The sequence below is a fragment of the Lytechinus pictus genome, chromosome 13, assembly GCF_037042905.1.
Source record: "Lytechinus pictus isolate F3 Inbred chromosome 13, Lp3.0, whole genome shotgun sequence".
Taxonomy (NCBI): Eukaryota; Metazoa; Echinodermata; class Echinoidea; order Temnopleuroida; family Toxopneustidae; genus Lytechinus; species Lytechinus pictus.
In genome coordinates this window covers 24,492,406-24,507,049 of record NC_087257.1, presented here as the reverse complement: position 1 = coordinate 24,507,049, position 14,644 = coordinate 24,492,406, and the positions used below count along the sequence as shown (strand labels likewise).

General features: G+C 37.0%; 1 protein-coding gene across 1 annotated transcript; it reads right to left on the bottom strand.

The window, feature by feature from the left end:
* Positions 1-8,198: 8,198 nt before the first annotated feature.
* Positions 8,199-14,319, bottom strand: LOC129274717 (galanin receptor 2a-like). Its single transcript, XM_064108528.1, has 2 exons — positions 14,272-14,319; positions 8,199-11,645 (listed from the first exon to the last, which is right to left on the bottom strand). Exon 2 carries the CDS (start codon positions 11,604-11,606, stop codon positions 10,476-10,478), a length of 1,131 nt encoding a protein of 376 aa, XP_063964598.1. The 5' UTR covers positions 11,607-11,645; positions 14,272-14,319; the 3' UTR covers positions 8,199-10,475.
* Between the last annotated feature and the right edge of the window lie 325 nt (positions 14,320-14,644).

The window sequence follows — 14,644 nt, the reverse complement described above, 5'->3', positions numbered from 1 at the left end:
CTTGTGAAGGTGACCATCTATTACACTGGAAGTATGTAGATGATATGAGTATCATTAACACAAGATTTGCATATGAATCCCCGGAGCTCACTGTGAATGCCTTACGGAAGTTACAAGATTGGTCCCACCTTAACGGAATGACCCTCAACCCAGTCAAATGTGAAGCAATGCAAATATGTTTCATGAAGTCGCCTCCTGACCCCCCAGTGTTCAGAATTAATGGCCAGTCATTGAAAACTCTGGACACTGTTAAAGTTCTTGGAGTGAGACTTCAAAGTGATCTTAAGTGGCAGTGTCATGTAGACTACATGCTCCAGCGAGCGAATGGGAGAATGTACATGATCAGGATATTGAGGAGCCACGGTCTTTGTGCGGATGATCTGTGTACAATCTACGTTGGTTACTTGAGACCCCTCCTGGAATATGCGTGCCCTGTGTGGAACGGCGGACTCACGAAACAACAGATTGCTTCCCTAGAACGAATTCAGAGGAGAACTGTAAGAATTATTCTAGGTCCCCGCTTCACATCATATGACTCTGCACTAGAATCACTTCACTTAAAGTCTCTTGCAGATCGAAGGAAAGATTTATGTCTTTCCTTTGCACAGAAACTGGAAAAGAATGAAAGACTATCACACCTGATCCCTAAGCCGAAGGGTGTCGGCAGAACCCTAAGAAATAGTAGGGTCAGGCAACAATTGAGATGTAGGACTCAAAGACTTCGACAAAGTGCCATCCCTTACCTTATCGACTTATTGAACTCTATGTAACTGAAAATTCTCATAATTTTTGTTAAGATTTTGATTACTTTGCCTTTAGATAATTACTTTTCCCACACCGAACTGAGCTTAGATTTTTTTTTCTCTCTCTGTCGTTTAATTTTTTTATGTTCATAACAACTGCATTAACGCACGTTTGCTAATCGTTCTTTACATCAAATAATGTATGTGTTCTCACAAATTTTTTTTTTATTGCCAAGCCTTCCGGAATTTAAATACATCTGTTAGCCTTCCTACACAATTATAGCCTTAATTTTCCAGTTACTTTGACCTATAACTATTCACATTGTAACAATATGTAAACCAGTGGTAGACTATGAACGAACATCTTTTATTTTTTGATGAGTGTAGTACAAAGCGTCAATGTTTCTCTATGTGCAATACTTAATTTCTTATGATGATAATGTGAATAATAAAAGGATAGTAATATGATATTAATAGTAATGATGAAAATATAATAATAAAATCTTAGATTAATTATAATGAATCAAATAATAAATGGATATAGAATGATTGTATTACAATGATGATTGATTTCGCAATAACGTATGTATGTATTATTTACCTCAGGCATGTGATTATTATTTTTTTTTTTTTTTTTTTTTTTTTTTACGTAATTGATTGTGTTTCTAATTCCCGTTTTTCATTATGTTGTAATTTTTATGTATATTGTGTATTTGATTTTATGTCTGAAAATCTGTAATTCGGCCTTCGGGCCGCGAATGATATTTTTTGTTCAAATAAACCATTTCTATTCTATTCTATTCACCCTAAGTTTCTTAAGCTGGCAGCAGAGAGTATAGCTGGCCCTTTAACCCATTTATTTAATGCAACTTTACAAACTAGTGTTATTCCAGAAGATTTTAAAACAGCAAGAATTACTCCTGTACATAAGGGAGGATCATTTGATATTGACAATTATAGACCAATTTCTGTGCTTCCAGTCCTGTCCAAAATACTAGAGAGAGCAATACATGATCAATTGTATAAGTACTTAAATGTAAATGATCTACTTGCAAATTGTCAGTCTGGCTTCAGACCGTCTTATTCTACTGCCACTTGTCTAACTGAGATTACAGACTTTTTGTATGATAAAATGGACCGAAAACATGTTACTGGTTGTATTTTCTTGGACTTACGCAAAGCTTTTGATGTTATTCCTCACAATTTTATACTTGCAAAACTTAAATACTATGGTATTACTGGCAATGAATACAACTGGATGGAATCGTATTTAACAGACAGAAGGCAATTTGTAATGATTAACAGTTGTCGCAGTGAATTTTTGAAGATAAAATCAGGTGTCCCACAAGGATCTATACTGGGTCCATTGATATTTTGTATTTTTATTAATGACATGTGTAATTTGAAATTGCATGTACATTCTAAAATGTATCTTTATGCTGATGATACCGCCATTTTTAATCACGGTGAATCAATTAAGGAGGTACAAAAGTATTTGCAAGATGATTTTGATTCAATAAGTAAATGGCTAGACTTAAATAATATGCATTTACACCCGCAAAAAACAAAAGCCATGGTATTTGGTCAAAAGAAAAAGTTGAGGGGTGCTCATTTGTCAGTGAAATTCATGAACATACAATTAGAAAATGTAAAAGAGATTAAATACTTAGGTGTCATGCTCGATCCGGGCTTGACTTGGTGCGAACATATTACTAATATCGTTTGTAAAATATCTCGGGCAATAGGTTGTGTAAGGCGGATTAAGCACTTACTGTCCTTTGATATTATGAAGAAGCTGTACTTTTCTATGATTTTACCTTACATTGATTACTGTATTACATCTTGGGGAAGCAGTGCAAAAATACATTTAGATAAGATACAAATACTTCAAAATAAATATGCCAGAATGCTTTTGAAAAAAGATTATAATACATCACAAATTTCTTTGTTGCAGTCACTGAAGTGGCAATCAGTAGATCAGCGTATAAAATATCAGTATTGTGTTCTTGTATATAAAATAATGAATGATTTAGTTCCAAATTATTTAAAACCTTTAGTATGTAAACGGCCCGTGAAATACAGGACACGGTATTCTTTACGATGCCCCCTTCAGCTTCCCAAAGCTAGAATTGAACATAAAAGAAAATCTTTCGCATATGTCGGACCCAAATTATTTAATGCACTTCCTTCAAATTTACAAGTTTGTACCTCCTTGTTAGTTTTTAAAAAATTATGCAAAGCCTTTCATACGAATTGATAAAGAGCGAAATGATATTCCATTGATTTACAATGCTATGTATGTTTAAATTGTCACTTCCCACTCTATATTTTGGTGTTAATTGTTTCTGATGTTAGATATTTTGTATTTTGTATTTTGTATTTTTGATGTTGTTTGTTGTTGTTGTTGTTGTTCATAGTTATCTTGACATGTATTTTAAACTGCAGGGCGCCTTTGTAATAATAATAATAATATAGGGTATTTATATTGCGCACATATCCACCTTGTTAGGTGCTCAAGGCGCTCCTATATTACCCGGCTAAGCTAGGCGTTCATAGCGCACAGATGGTTTTAAAGCAGTTTTAAGAACTGAATCAGGCCTACCCTGCAGTATAAAATAAATAAAACAAAATAAATAAATGAATAAATAAACCCATGGTTGTTTGTTCTCCTTTTTATTCGATTTGATTTTTTAATGGCACATTTTTTATCATAATAATAAAGAAGTTTGTTTAAAAAATCGTTCATAAGAATCATTGACATTTTGTTCAAAGTAAATATCATGCTAAGATTCTTTGCAGCCAAATCTACCTTCATGGAATCTATATTACGATGGGTTTCTTTCCGTCGCATTGTGTTTATTTTATCACTAGCTTTGAGTAGGCGTTTATCATTTGGATATACATTGCAAAAAAGGCAGATGGTCTGAAATTTCCGCATACATTTGTAATTCCTAAGCTTCGTTATTCCGAAGGTTCGGATATTCCGAAGGTTCGTAATTCCGAAGGTTCTTTAGTCCGAAAACGAAGTGAGGTTCGTAATTCCGAAGGTTCGTTTGTCCGAAAACGAAATGAGATTCGTAATTCCGAAGGTTCGTTAGTCCGAAAACGGAATGATTAACGAATCTTATTTCATTTTCGGACTAACGAACCTTCAGAACAACGAACCTTATTTCGCTTTCGGATTAACAATCAGTGGCGTACCTAGGATTTTCCACAGGGGGTGGCAAAACCGTCCGCCCAAAAATTTGACAAGCAAAAAAAAAAAAAAAAAAAAAAAAAAAAAAAAAAAAAAAAAAAAAAGGTCTTCGATCACAAATAAAGGATTTCATTCCAGGAAAAATTGAAAGGCCAAAAAAAAAAAAAAAAAAAAAAAAGGTCTTCGATCACAAATAAAGGATTTCGTTCCAGAAAAAAAATTGACAAGCAAAAAAAAAAAAAAAAAAAAAAAAAAAAGGTCTTCAAGCTCGTCAGGGGGGCATTAGAGGTCTTAAAGCTCGTCAGGGGGGGGGCAAAAAAGGTTTTTCAAGCCCGTCAGGGGGGGCAAATATACGTTTTTGCATGGGTTGTGACTCGTCAGGGGGGGGGGGGGTCAGAGTGCCCCCCCGTAGGTACGCTAGTGTTAACAATCCTTCGGAACAACGAACCTTATTTCGTTTTCGGATTAACGAACCTTCGGAACATCGAACCTTATTTCGTTTTCGGATTATCGAACCTTCGGAATAACGAACCTTCAGAACAACGAACCTTATTTCGCTTTCGGATTAACAATCAGTGGCGTACCTAGGATTTTCCACAGGGGGGGGCAAAACCGTCCGCCCGAAAATTTGACAAGCAAAAAAAAAAAAAAAAAAAAAAAAAAAAGGTCTTCGATCACAACTAAAGGATTTCGTTCCAGAAAAAAAATTGACAAGCAAAAAAAAAAAAAAAAAAAAGGTCTTCAAGCTCGTCAGGGGGGCATTAGAGGTCTTAAAGCTCGTCAGGGGGGGCAAAAAAGGTTTTTCAAGCCCGTCAGGGGGGGCAAATATACGTTTTTGCATGGGTTGTGACTCGTCAGGGGGGGGGGGCAGAGTGCCCCCCCGTAGGTACGCTAGTGTTAACAATCCTTCGGAACAACGAACCTTATTTCGTTTTCGGATTAACGAACCTTCGGAATATCGAACCTTATTTCGTTTTCGGATTATCGAACCTTCGGAATAACGAACCTTCGGAATAACGCCACAAATGTTCGGATTAACGAACCCTTTTACGTTTTCGGATTAACGAACATCGAGGTATAGGCAATTTACGTGTTTCGGAATTACGAACCTTCGGAATAAAGAACCTTCGGAATTACGAACCTTCGGAATTACGAAGTGTAACCGAAATTTCATCGTAAATTATTCCATTATCGTTATTATCAAGTGCTTAGAAAAAAATCGTCAAGTGAAAATTGGAATCGAAGACAACTTTTTTTAGTGTGTTCATGAAAAAAAGATATCCATGAATATGTTGTAATACAACTTTTGGAAAAGAATAAATATCGGTGTATCATAAAGCTGTTTGTAAGTTAAGAACGACTGGTGACTATTTCTTGTGGTAAATTATATTGACCATTAATGTTCATTGGTGATTATTTAGAGCGTAAGAAAGGTTCACCAGTCGTTTTTAAAGTCGCCCTTATCTTACGAACAGCTTTATGAAACACCCACCTGGTCGCATTCATTTTTTCAAAAAGTTATATTACAACATATTCATTGCCTGGCGGGGGGGGGGGGGCATTTTCCGAAAAAAGTTTACAGGGGCGTCAAAATTAGGTTGGGCCCCGGGGTGCAAAATCCTGGATACGCGCCTGGCAACGTAAACTCAGAAAAGGCAAGGCGATGTTGAAATGTAATAGTGCAATCGATAAGCTCATTTGCATTATAAAGTAGATAGGCCTTTGCGTTTGTCAGTAACACAACCTGTTTTCTTAAAAACAGACTAAAACAAAGAAAAATGCTGTTTGAACTGCTTACAGTTACAGAGGAGAGTGTGGGAAAGATTACGGAGACTAACCAATGGAATTTAAAGTGGCATCATATACAAAATTAGGTTAAGTGCAATCTCATCACATTTAACTTTTATCAAAAAGGTGACTCAATTTAATAGCGAAATGAATAGACATGACAGAGGAATTTATTCAAAGCAGATCAATGTCATTCATAAATTGGTGTCCTACTACATCACCTGAACAATAATTTGGATCCCAATTATACTGGAATTCCTGTTAAGAGTAACAGGATATAAAAGTAGACCCTGTACAAAATGAGATCCAACATTAACTCTGAGAAGGACAAGGTGACTTTAAATACAATGCAATAAATAAATAAAAAATTGCATTGGCACCAAGTATGTAGGAATGCGTTTGAACGAAACCTGTTCTGTAAGAAAAAAATTACAATACATATGCAATTTGACCTTGAAATTTCAGAGTTAAACCTCGCACAACGGATGTGTGGAGTAGACCCAACATCACTATTTTAAAAATAATTTATACTTGTAAGAACAGTGTTTCGTGCACAATAAAACATACATTTCATCTGGTATATAGTCCTAAGTCTACAAACTTACACTACAAATTACATGAAGGTAAACTCACCGGTGTAGTGCTTATCGGACACTGGGTCTTTATCTCTTTCTGCATATCAATCAAATGAACTGAGAGCCTTAATATTTAGTCACGTTAATTGGTAGAATGTCTTGCCAAAAGGCCCTTCCGTAGCGCCAGTGTGTCGACTCAATAACGATATTCTTAAGCCAGCGCCAGTAAAATTTGAGCACGTTTAGACCTAATTTGTATTTTATGCCTGAAACTATTCTCAAACAATCGCCGATCATAGGCTGAATGTACCGAAGAATTGACTTTCAAAAGGCTATCGTTGGGTAAAAAATAATGAGGCCTGCATTTAAATAGTCGTGTGTATTACTAAATTATTTCAAGCATGGATGTTTTTCATCGGAACCATAGTAATCAGGTGTTCCTTTAACCTGTGATATAAACTATAATACTTAGAATTCGGTTTGCATATATTATCTGTTACTAAGCTTAGGTTGTCAAGAGCAACTTTTGTCTGAGCAACAAAGGCATCAAACTTGATAAAGAAACCTATATAAGACCTTTAGTAAAGTCACTTGACACTCTCACTGGTAAACGGTCCCTTCTTTCTCGCTCTCACCATGGACAAACGAGAGGCACTTAGAGCATGTGCATGCTACACACAATACGCCCACACTCTCACATATTTAATTGACGCATTCATTTTAAAAACTAGTGGGGGTTAAAGAGGAAGTTCACCCTGACGAAAACTTTGATGTAAAAATAGCAGAAATAATAGTAAAAGATATTGGTGAAGGTTTGGGAAAATCCATTGAAGATTAAGAAAGTTATTAGAATTTTAAATTGTTGATTTTTGACGTCATAAACGAGCAGCTGCCAACATGTTATGTAATATGAAATGAATACATGTCAACATTCAATGGTTCTTGATGACTTATTTAATTTCTTTTTAGGAGCGGATGTGAAATTATTTGTGTATTGATATACCGAAGGTACAATAAAAACATTTTCAGATTTCTGAGAAAATGACATTTCATGGATTATTTACCATACGATATGTTGGAAAGCTACTCGCATATGACGTCACAAATAAATAAAATTAAACTTATAATAACTCTTTTATTCTCTGACGGACTTTCTCAGACCTTCGCCAATATTTTGATTATTTTCTCCTGCTATTTGTACAATAAACGTTTTGTCAGGATGACTTTCCCCTTTAATATCCCATTCATTCTTATGCATATTCATAAAAATGTGATATAAATCCGAATCAAATGATTGATTGATTGATTGAAATTTATCGTTTCATTTTAGTCAACCAAACGAAAATTTGCCAATGTATAGAACCAGTAGTGACTAGATGCACTGGCCGATCATGGTTTTAAGATGAGGATGGCTTATCAAATAACAAGGATGCAAATAACTATGGGGAACCAAGTGTAAAGCCATTGGTTTTGTAACAAAATACGTGGCTTTATACACTTGGCGCCCCATACATCACTGTCGTATAAATCTTGTCAAAGTTTCAACGAGAAAGACCTTTGAACTGTTTCATCTTTTGGGGGGAGTCGTCAAAATTTGTTTTGCCCCCTCCCTGCTAAAACCTGGATCAGCCAATGCCTACTGGCGTAAATACGATAAAAAGATTTAGGATTTTTTTTTTTTAAAGGATTCTTTCCCATCCCATGAAAAAAAAGAAGAAGATGAATCCCACTTCCTTCAGAGCATTACATACGGCTGCCATAACGAGGGGTCGTGGCATAGGCGGCGGAAGCGGGGGGGGGGGGGGACCTGTCTCCCCCCTAGATTTGAGGTGGGGGACAATCCCCCCCTAAATTTTTAGTTGATAACTTTTTTTTTTATTGTCAATTTTTTTTATTGTGGTCCCCCCTAAAATTTTGGTTGATAACCTTTTTTTTTTTGCTTGTAAATTTTTTTTGGTGGTCCCCCCCTAAATTTTGTGCCTTCCGCCGCCAGTGGGTCGGGGTGCTTCAAAGAAGATAAAACACTTCGATGGGCTATGCAATGGGTAAAGGTATTGTATTTTGTTAAGCACACTTAAAACTGATCAACAATTATAAATCGCAATAAAAACACCAAATTGAAATTCGTTGAAAGTCACAGTTTCAGTTTCAGTTTCAGTTTAGTTTATTTCATTTCCATTTTCTGATAATAAACATAACAAACATATATATACATATGTATAAATGTACAAAACAAAATAAGTGTTATAAGTATACTTCAATAATCAATTAACAAATTCGTAGGAAATAGATGAAATGTATACAATTTTTGTTCAAGATACATTTTGATGATTAGACAAATTATAGATTACAGTTAGCATGTGAAAATGAAAATGAGGGACTTATTAAAAAGCGAAGCTTGTAATTGTAAGCCCCTTAGGATAAATTTGTAGTAATCTTAATCGTATGTAATTAAAAGTAAAGTAAGACAATCTAGACCATATATGAAGAACGGCAAAATAGGTTTGAATAACAAGGAAAGAAAGGGGGGGGGCAGTAACTACATAGGTTAGAGGGATAAGGGCATATTAAATAACTGGGGGAAAAAACAAAACAAAAAGAAACGATTATGTGCCCAGCAGAAAAGGAAAGGGGAGGAGAAAGAGAAATAGGGTCGAGAGGCAAGTATCGTGGAAAAGATAAAGCAGTTAATGTGTTTCATACATTGTACTCATTAAGGAATGAGAGTTTTAGGTGTTTTTTGAAGGTGTTTATATTTCTATATTGTTTAAGGCTTTGGTGAATACCATTCCAGTATTTGGGACCTGTTTAAATGATGGTTTTTTGTGCGAGTGTGGTTCTAGTCAGAGGTACAGTATTTATTCTGTTCTGTTATGTATCTGTTACTGGGAAATAACATACAATACTTTGAAACCAGTTTCTGTTTCTATACAATGTACATTTCTGGTTGCTATATTTGTTAGGTCTAAGCTTTCAGGTTGTCAAGAACATCCTTTGTAATGGAACATGCAAACGTTTGAATTCGTCAGTATAGGTCAATTAAAGCATTCCCGACAAAGAAAAGGTAAGTGAGCGATGCAATGCCATTATGACGACATTCACATTTAAGAGAGTTTTCACAACACTACGCAGACGCTTTCCAGAACGCTGAGAATCTATTGTCAAAGCCCTTGATGACTAAGCAGCTTTTGTTGAAAATCGGTGAACCAAAAAAGCAGTGTCGTCCTGGACTCTGGACATGAGACACATTCATTCAGGGGCGGATCCAGGATTTTCCAAAAGGATATTTCTTACCCTAAAAAAATTGACAAGCAAAAAAAAAAGGTTTTCAACCACAAATTAAGGATATTTCGTACCCGAAAAAATTTGACAAGCAAAAAAAAGGTCTTCAATTTCAAAAGAGGGGCCATACCTCTGTTTTAATGGCATTTTTACATTACAAATTTTAATTTTGCTTCTCAAAGGAAGGGGGCACGTGCCCCCTGTGCCCCCCCCCCCCTGGATCCGCGCCTGTATTAATTTGCAATAATTCGTCAGCTCCAAATCTTAAGACAATCTGCTGTCCCGGTTCACAAATTTTCGGCAAAGACACCTCAGATGTACATTGTAAATTGACAGGCATGTTCAATGCATTTACTCTGTTCCAGAACCCATCCCCGTTGCAATCGCTAAAATCAGTATATACACATGGTGAGACATCGGCCAGTAAAATAAATATTTATTAAGGGACGTAGAAATTCAGAATCCCATGACTAGCCCCCCTAAAGATACTAAAGAAGAATGAAAACAGTAAAAAACATAATACGGGCATCATTTATCATCCTTTCGGAAGAGGTTGTAAATTGTTACAAATACAGTAGATATATTGCATGGGGCGATAATGTGACACACTCACCATTCATTCATTTTTCTATAAATTTCCAAATATTTAAATTTGGCCCACGGAAAATAAAGCTCGGCTTGACACTTCCTGTGAGAAACCTATAAAAATCTATATTGCTGACAGTATGTTTGGATTAAATACAGATTTTATCCACATCTAAATAAATAAAGAATAGTTAATATGCGACATTGCGACATCATTGACTCTCTCATTGCAATACCGACGTTGCTCGACTAGATAAACAAAGTCCGAGAAAATGTATATACATTTTTATGGTAGATGAATAAAAATTACACTATTACTTTGTCAATAGAAGATAGTTTAGTAGCACTTGTATCAGTAGAGATATTGCTAGTCTCATCAATGGCTGCAAAAACAGACTGGAGTCTGAGAGACGGCACGGTACCACAAAGCTCTTTGAGCGCCTTTCTAAAGTTTGGGTTCCTGGCTGCATAGATTACAGGGTTTGCGCAGGAGTTGACGAAAGCAAGGACTACAAAGGAACGGTAGATGGGGCTGTTGAAGTGCGAGAAATCGATAATACCGACGGTGAAAGCGAGGAATCCAAATTGATCGGGTGTCCAGCAGATGATGAAAATGACGACAACGATAAAGAGCATTTCAATGACGCGACGTCGTGCCTGCAGGAGTCGATTGTTGGGACGTTGGCTTTGATGTTCTGAAGAGTGTAGCCTAATCTGGGCGCGCTCACGAAGGGTTCTGATCGTAAGGACGTGGGCGAGGATCATGATGACGACGGGCACCAAGTACTCGGCGATGAAGTAGAAGACTCCTATGAACTTTTGGAAAGATGGCGTCGAGAATCCGAAGGCACACTTTCCATCGACAACGTAATGTACGTAGAAACTGACGGTGTTGATGAGGAAGGCGATCAGCCAGATACTGCAGATGAGGAGAGCGGTTGTTCTAGGTGTAAAGAAACGTTGAAATGTGAACGGGTACATCACAGCCATCAGCCTTTCGATTGAGATGGTTGTTAAGGTGAAGATGGAAGCACAGATGGATGTCCACATCAAGGAATTGGATTGGATGATCCGACAGTACAGCTGTGCAGCTATGCTTTGAGGAACCGTATCAACGCGAGCGTGAGGGATGATGAACACCGAGGTCAAGAAGTCAGCCACAGCCAAGCCAGCGATCAGGGTATCGGTAGAACAGAGCTTCCGCTTGACCCGGAAGAGAACCAACATCACCAAGAAGTTACCGACGATGCCCGCGATGGCAAGGATCAACTGAAGGATTTCCCACCACTTCCAAGTTATGGGTTCCCATGACCACACTGCTTGTACCACTCCGTCGGTTGAGTTTGCATCTGATGTCGTTTCATAAAAGACAGAAAAGGCTGGTGATGTTTCTATTTCCATTTCTGCAGAAACTCCTGCAGTATCCACGGTATCCATGTCGGTATTCTTGTAGTCAAGTTGTCCAGTGACTATTCTCTGCGAATTGAATGAGAAAACTTTTTATGACCACCGAAACACTGTCTAATTGTCTAACAACTACTCATTGTCTAACAACTACTTTCGATAGATAACATTATTGTACTTGGATATGCCTATCGCTGTTTTCGGTGACTTTGCACAGTAAAAGGCTGTGTAATTCTAACTTCTTGTGTTCGTTCATACATTGACCTGTATTGAGTGTACAATAAAAAAAAAGCAAACCATTATACATTGGGGAATATGTTAACAAGATTTGGAATCGATGAGATTTTGTCAGATGCTTTATTTGGAGAACATGATTATACATTTGGCATATTCGACTGTAGTTGTTTAAATGGTATCAATCAGCCGAAAGTAGTACCTTCATGAATTAATTAGTCTCGACTTTTTAGTTTATATGAAATGGTGAAATATTCCCAATAAAAGGCACGAATGCTTCATAATTGTACTTTTTATTTACCCCCCCCCCCCCAAAAAAAAGAGAACTACAACATTTACTGGATTAAGTTCATGGACCTATGAAGAGATGGACATTCATCGCATAGATAATGAATTCACTAACAGGTGACTGTAATTGTCATGTGAATAACATTTTCTTCATAATAGTCTTCTTTGGTCCTATGATCGTCATCGTGAGAACGGACTGAAGGAGTTCATGATTGGACATTTATATTTCACAAATTATATGCGCAGTTGATAACAAATCAATGAAATAATGGAAAATCGATGTGCAGTTTTTTGTTTTCATTCTTGGTATTTTTTTGGGGGGGATGTCTATTTTAACATAGAGGCAATATTGTGATTGATTGTTTACCATTTAAAATTCGATTTTCCCAAGTTTCTCCATAATATTCCAGATATACGTGGCACATAACACGTATAGATCGTGTATCTCTCAATGTTACTGAGTGAGCGGTAGTTAGCGGATCGAATAATATCATATTTTATATCATAAAAATCGTCTGCTTCTCAAGTTTCCTGATCCATATATGAAGCATGTTAAACTGAACGGCACATGCTGAAACAGGGTATCAGCCAACAAAAATCAAGACCGGGAAACTGTTCCGTCTTTGAGTGATCAGACACCCTTGGTAAACACCTGTATGTTCTCATTAAGATGCGCATAACCAGGTGACGGTGACTATCATTGGATCAAATAAATGCTCGCGTTAATCGTCCATCTTTTCATAAGATATACATTTAAATGATAGAATAATTGCAATACTTTTATGTCAGGCTTCCATTTTTGCACTCTGTATAACATCCCCTCTGTCCTCGATTTTGAACTCATCACACGATATATTATTTCCTATCGTACAGTGATTAAAAGCATATGGTTTCCAAAATGTCTGCAGAAGCAATAGTGTGACTTGCAAAACGTCAAAGCAGAGGAACACGCTTTGGTCTTTTCAAAACAGATTTTACGGAGAATATCAAAATTACAGTCATTCGGGGACCTTGCGTCGGTTCGGGTTGAAGGATGGTGATGGGGGGGGGGGGGGGGTCGTCCAATGAAAAACACTCGTTTGTTGCTGTCTTAGTAATTTCCTTCATTCTTTTTCACTCTAGAACTTGAATCAATATGAAATAGATGAAGAAATTAAAACAGTCTTCAAGTTACCAATTTGACTATTGCATATTCTTAATGATCCTAATTTCCATAGGACCATAGCTTTCATATCTCTTGTCGATTTCTTTCATATTTTCACCAATTGATTTTCTTTATTCCCGTATTTTCTTATCAAGGTTGGATTCTACAAAAAGGGAAAATGGTATCTCACAAGGCGAGCTTGTTTTCTTGTGCCATTTTTCATTAAAATCTGTATAACAAGCCAGCTAAGAAAAAGCAATGATGAAAATTGACACGAGATAATTTATTCAATTAAAATCTGAATAGGCCTACTTATACCCTTTCCTTGCATGTAATTGAACAGTCATAATTTGATTAAAAAAACTAAGTTTTTCCCCTCCACAGGCATGTTTCAAGATCCTCAACATAGCGCATAGCGACATGGGCGCGTCGTGGTCTAGTGGTTCTGACTCTCACCTTTCAAACAGAGGGTCGTGAGTTCGAATCCTAGCCATGGCGTGTTTTCCTTCAGCAAAAAATTTATCCACACTGTGCTGCACTCGACCCAGGTGAGGTAAATGGGTAACGGCAGGAAGTAATTCCTCAAAAAGCTGTGCGCACCAGATTCGGTAGACTAGCTTAGCCGGGGTAATATAGGAGCGCCTTGAGCACCTAGCAAGGTGGATACGTGCGCTGTACAAATCCTATATTATTTATTATTTATATCTTTTCAGCTGTTTTGCATCACTTTATTGAACAAAAAGCAAAAAAGGAACAGTATCTAGAATAAAAACGCACATACATTTTGCACATTGAATTAGACATGTACACGTAAGAGGAGAGAGCCCACAACACGGTCGCATAACTGACACAAGCAGGGCATACAAAAAATGATATACGGGAGCATAAAGTTCCAGAAAAGTTATCGAAAAGAAAATTTATTATAACACTAAAAATTCATAATAAGATATTTCACATTATTGATTGAAACCGGAAAGTTTTTACAATCCATGCTCCATGAATTATGCAACAATAAAGATTAAAAAAACTTACCCCTTAGATTCGTCCAATTGACTTTGATCAATCCCAAATGAGTTATTATGAACAACATGCGTCATATATATGGTCCTGATTACGGAAACAGTTTGGTGGTCGGCCAAGAAACACTTTATTCTCTTTCCGGCAGTAGGCCTATATTAATAACGCTTCCTCATTTAAGGACATGTACCTCTTATAAAGAGGGGCGACTCTAGTACTCAGAGTTTTTCACAATGGGGGTGGGGGAGATTGGAGAAGAAGGGACAGGCGAGCATGGCGAGGGAGAAGTTTGCGCGTAGGCACATACCCATGGTGGAAGAAAAACGAGGACACACACCTACCCCTACTATCCAGAGACACACAGTTCACAGAGGGGTCCTCGGATGCA

Excerpts from the sequence above, each read along its gene's own strand:
- LOC129274717 (XM_064108528.1), bottom strand. The coding sequence starts at position 11,606 with ATGGATACCGTGGATACTGCAGGAGTTTCTGCAGAAATGGAAATAGAA.